This window comes from Capra hircus, chromosome 5 (genome assembly GCF_001704415.2).
Source record: "Capra hircus breed San Clemente chromosome 5, ASM170441v1, whole genome shotgun sequence".
NCBI lineage: Eukaryota > Metazoa > Chordata > Mammalia > Artiodactyla > Bovidae > Capra > Capra hircus.
In genome coordinates, this window is record NC_030812.1 from 57698089 (window position 1) to 57703603 (window position 5515).

A 5515-nucleotide genomic window follows, 5' to 3' on the forward strand; every position below is an offset into this window, starting at 1 on the left:
TACTTGATGATAACTTGTAGTTAGCTCTTGATTGATACTCAAAGGGTAAGCTCTACAGTAATTGTTAAATCTAAATTTTGGGATTTTTATTCAATGTCATTCTAGTTTATGTGACATCAGATCACTCATGATGTCATTCCAGTTTATGTGACATCAGATCACTCATGATGATCACTCATCACCCTTAAAGAAAAAATTCAGGGTATGCAAATATTAATAAGATAGCTGAATCAAGTGAGATCAAATGAAACAGATCGAAAATAAAACCTGAAGGAAACAAAAGTTGAATATAGTAGTAGATGGAGAAATATAAGAATATTAATAATTGTTGGGGTCCAGCCCCCGTAGGATCCAGGGGAACCTGAAGGAAAAATGGCATCGGCGAATGATTTAGAGAGAGAGAGATAAGGAAAGAATATTATAGATGAGAAAATAGAGGAAAGAAAGAGGCTGATATTCCTTGGTTTACATAGAAAGCCAATAAAGCTTTGAGACAAGAAGTTTGCCCTGTTCACGGAGGCCACAGGTGCCTTCCCGGTTTCCCGAGGGAGTGAAGACACAGAACGTCTTCCCGTTCAGGTCTTAGAAACCCGGGCAGATAAGAAAATGCAGGGAGCCTCTATGCTCTAAGAGATCAGCATGAAAAAGAAAGTAAGAGAGAAAAAAAGAGAAAAAAGAAAAACACAGGGTGACCAAGCTTCTTCAAGGGAGGCCCATTGTTTTTATTTTTAAAAGGGTCTTTTATACTTTTACTTGTACATAGAGGGAAATGAAAGATGCAAAGTCATACAGAGTCAGCCCAAACATTACATCTGTTTTGTCTTTATCAAAACCAAGATTTTCTCTGCAAACCTTTCCCATAAACAATATTGTGTACATTATCTTTTGGCCTTGGAGGCCTGTGAACATTTTATGACCCTCTTTTGATAAAGGCTTCTCAACCAGAAAACTTATTTTCCCTTGAAATGTTTTTTCTTATATTTCTAATCTATGTCAGCCTCAATAAGTATTAAACAGAGTTACATTCTCACGAAGCAAAGGTGCAGTGAGTTACAAGAAAGAACCAAGTAGCTCAGAAGTCTGATATGGTTAATTTCAAGGCTACACTTGTTTTTCTTACTTTCCAACTATATTAACTAATGCACTCCCAGGTGCACAGTGGATAAGAGATATGGGAACTTAGCAACAAGCATTGGCCCAATAATGAAATCCTACATTAACACTACTCTAATAACTTTTAACTCTTTGAAAGGCTCTATGTTTTAGGCTTTCCATGCCTCTCACAGTTGGGAGGATGTAAATAATCACATGTGTAGCTGTGTAAGAGTCTGGATATACCTGCCAAGCAAGCTATAATGCTAACAGAGGGGTTTTGATTGGAAATATTCTTTTCATGTCCAGAAGACTTATTAGCTATAGCCTTAATTTTCTCCAGAAAACGGTGGTCAGAAATAGACCCCTGTTAATGTTAAAAGAGTTGGCAAAAGTCATGAAATAGTAAAACAGACAGATTCTGGTTTGGGGGTAGATGCTCAAAAAAGCCTAGGGAGCCCATTGAGTTCTGAAGCCTTGCTTAACAGTTCTCTTCCACATGACCTTGTCATGGGTGAGATCTCCCATGGTGGCTCCCGGCAAATAATTGTGTTTAAGGTTTCATTTAAAGTTCCGGTTATGCATTTCTTACAATTAAAATTTTATTTGAGAAGCATTTTTTTGACCAAGATCTTAAAGAACTACTTTATCTGCTGGTTCCTTAAGGAGGAAATGAAAGAATTTAGCTTTGGGGCAACAAAGGTATGAAGCACTGCTATACCCTTAGTCGAAGCCACTCCTTCTTTGACTGAAGTTTTGACGTACATGAAAATGCAACTTCCATAAGAAATGGAGAAAACAATCATGTGTGAGGAACAAGTGGAAAATGCCCTTTTCCTTTGCTCAGCAGAGAGAAACCTCAGAATTGTTTTAAGGATGAATACATAGGAAAGAATCGCTAATGTTAAGGTTACCATGAGTGTGAATACTGCCAGGAAAAATGCCATGAGCTCTAGGAAGGCTGTGTCTGTGCAGGAGATCAGTAGCATGGGGGAAGAGTCACAGGTGATGTTGGAATCACAGAAATCTAATTGAAGTCCCATGATCACTGGTAGGAAGATAATGAGAAATCCAGCCAGCTGAGAACTAATGACAAGCTGGTTGCAGATTCTGCTATTCATTATTGTTGTGTAATGCAGTGGCTTACAGATAGCCACATAACTCACATAGGCCATGAGAGTTGCAAATAGAACTACCTTATGACCCAGCAATCCCACTGCTGGGCAGACACACCAAGGAAACCAGAATTGAAAGAGACACATGTACCCCAGTGTTCATCGCAACACTGTTTATAATAGCCAGGACATGGAAACAACCTAGATGTCCATCAGCAGATGAATGGATAAGAAAGCTGTGGTACATATACACAATGGAGTATTACTCAGCCGTTAAAAAGAATTCATTTGAATCAGTTCTGATGAGATGGATGAAACTGGAGCCGATTATACAGAGTGAAGTAAGCCAGAAAGAAAAACACCAATACAGTATACTAACACATATATATGGAATTTAGAAAGATGGCAATGATGACCCTGTATGCAGGACAGCAAAGGAGACACAGATGTGTATAACGGACTTTTGGACTCAGAGGGAGAGGGAGAGGGTGGGATGATTTGGGAGAATGGCATTCTAACATGTATACTATCATGTAAGAATCGAATCGCCAGTCTATGTCTGACGCAGGATACAGCATGCTTGGGGCTGGTGCACGGTGATGACCCAGAGAGATGTTATGGGGAGGGAGGTGGGAGGGGGGTTCATGTTTGGGAACGCATGTAAGAATTAAAGATTTTAAAATTACTTAAAATAAATAAATAAAAAGCGAAAAAAAGAAAAAAGAAAAAAAAAAAGAGTATGAAGAAAAACACTTGAGTCATGCAAGAATTATAGGAAATGGTCATATCCCCTGGTGCAATGCTGACCAGAAATCTAGGAATACAAGCTGTTGTGAATGAGATTTCCAGGAAAGAGAAATTCCTAAGGAAGAAATACATGGGTGTTTTGAGGTGTGAGAATACCAGAGTAAAGGTGATAATTGTCAAGTTTCCACTTATACTCAGTATGTATGTGCAAAATAGAAATAGTAAAACATTTAGATCTGGATCATCTGTTAATCCCAGAAGAATCAACTCCTTCACAGAGGTGTGATTTTTCATTTGTTATTACTGACTAACCCAAGTCTATAAATGCAAAAAGAAGCAAGATTTAGTGGGTCCAGCCTTGCTTTTTTAAATTCAGTTCTGCTGGTTTAAGAAATGTGCCTCTGTGTCTGCGTGTATGTGTTGCACGTGCATGAGCATGCACTTAGTCACTCAGTCATGTCCCACTCTTTTTTTTATTATTCTTTTTTTTATTCTTTTATTTTTTAAATTTTATTTTTACTTTATTTTACTTTACAATACTGTATTGGTTTTGCCATATATTGACATGAATCCACCACCAATGTATTCGAGCTCCCAATCCTGAATCCCCCTCCCATTTCCCACTCCATATCATCTCTCTGGATCATCGCCATGCAACTGGAGCCGATTATACAGAGTGAAGTAAGCCAGAAAGAAGAACACCAATACAGTATACTGACACACATATATGGAATTTAGAAAGATGGTAATGATGACCCTGTATGCGAGACAGCAAAAGAGACACAGATGTATAGAACGAACTTTTGGACTCTGAGGGAGAGGGAGAGGGTGGGATGATTTTAGAGAATGGCATTGAAACATGTATACTATCATGTAAGAAATGAAGTGCCAGTCTATGTTTGATACAGGATACAGGATGCTTGGGGCTGGTGCATGGGGATGACCCACTCTTTTAAAAAAATTTTTTTAAAATATAAATTTATTTATTTTAATTGGAGGTTAATTACTTTACAATATTGTATTGGTTTTGCCATACATCAACATATATCTGCCACAGGTATACACGTGTTCCCCATCCTGAACCTCCCACCCTCCTCCCTCCCCGTACCATCCCTCTGGGTCGTCTCAATGCACCAGTCCCAAGCATCCAGCATCATGCATCGAACCTAGACTGGCAATTCGTTTCATATATAATATTATACATGTTTCAATGCTGTTCTCCCAAATCATCCCACTCTCTCCCTCTCCCACAGAGTCCAAAAGACTGTTCTATATATTTCTGTCTCTTTTGCTGTCTTGCATACAGGGTTATTGTTACCATCTTTCTAAATTTCATATATATGCATTAGTATACTGTGTTGGTGTTTTTCTTTCTGACTTACTTCATTCTGTATAATAGGCTCCAATTTCATCCACCTCATTAGAACTGATTCAAATATATTCTTTTTAATGGATGAGTAATACTCCATTTTGTATATGTATCACTGCTTTCTTATCCATTCATCTGCTGATGGGCATCTAAGTTGCTTCCATGTCCTGGCTATTATAAACAGTGCTGTGATGAACATTGGGGTACATGTGTCTCTTTCAATTCTGGTTTCCTCGGTGTGTATGCCAAGCAGTGGGATTGCTGGGTCATAAGGCAGTTTTAAATAATGTTGGAGAAGGCAATGGCACCCCACTCCAGTACTCTTGCCTGGAAAATCCCATGGATGGAGGAGCCTGGTAGGCTGCAGTCCATGGGGTCATGAAGAGTCGGACACGACTGAGCGACTTCACTTCACTTAAGGCAGTTCTATCTCCAATTTTTCAAGGAATCTCCACACATGGACTATTGCCGACCAGGCACCTCTGTCCATGGAGATTATCCTGGCAAGAATACTGGAGTGAGTTGCCATGGCCTCCTCCACAGGATCTTCCCAATCCAGGGATTGCACCCAGCTCTCCTGCATTGTGGGAGGATTCTTTACTGTCTGAATCACCAGGGAAGCCCGAGAATACTGGAGTGGGTAGCCTATCCCTTTTTCAGGGTCACTTCTTGACCCAGAAATTGAACCGGGGTCTCCTGCATTGTAGGTGGATCTTTACCAGCTGAGCTTCCAGAGAAGCCCATATATTTGTGTATATATAATGGAGAAATAAATTAGATACCAAATACTACTGAATTTTGAAAATATATTTAAGCCATGAAAAGAAAACTTACATCTTATAGATCATCAGCCTTTTCATATTGAGTGAGTCACTTGATAGGACTAAAAATCACATTCATATAAGAAAAAATATACCTATAATATGTTTCAGTTTCTTTTCAGAGTTTGATCATATGTGTCAAAAATTAGGTAGAACATTATAAAATTTTCTAAAGGATGCTCAAACTACCGCACAGTTGCACTCATCTCACATGCTAGTAAAATAATGCTCAAATTTCTCCAAGCCAGGCTTCAGCAATACGTGAACCATGAACTTCCAGATGCTCAAGCTGGTTTTAGAAAAGGCAGAGGAACCAGAGATCAAATTGCCAATATCCGCTGGATCATCAAAAAAGCAAGAGAGTTCCAGAA

The 5515-nt window shown here is 39.0% G+C and overlaps 1 protein-coding gene across 1 annotated transcript; it reads right to left on the minus strand.

Annotated features, from left to right (window-relative positions):
- LOC102174195 (olfactory receptor 6C65-like) lies at positions 1734-3248 on the minus strand. Its single transcript, XM_018049096.1, has 2 exons — positions 2947-3248; positions 1734-2304 (listed from the first exon to the last, which is right to left on the minus strand). The coding sequence occupies exons 1-2, from the start codon at positions 3246-3248 to the stop codon at positions 1734-1736; spliced, it is 873 nt and encodes a 290-aa protein (XP_017904585.1).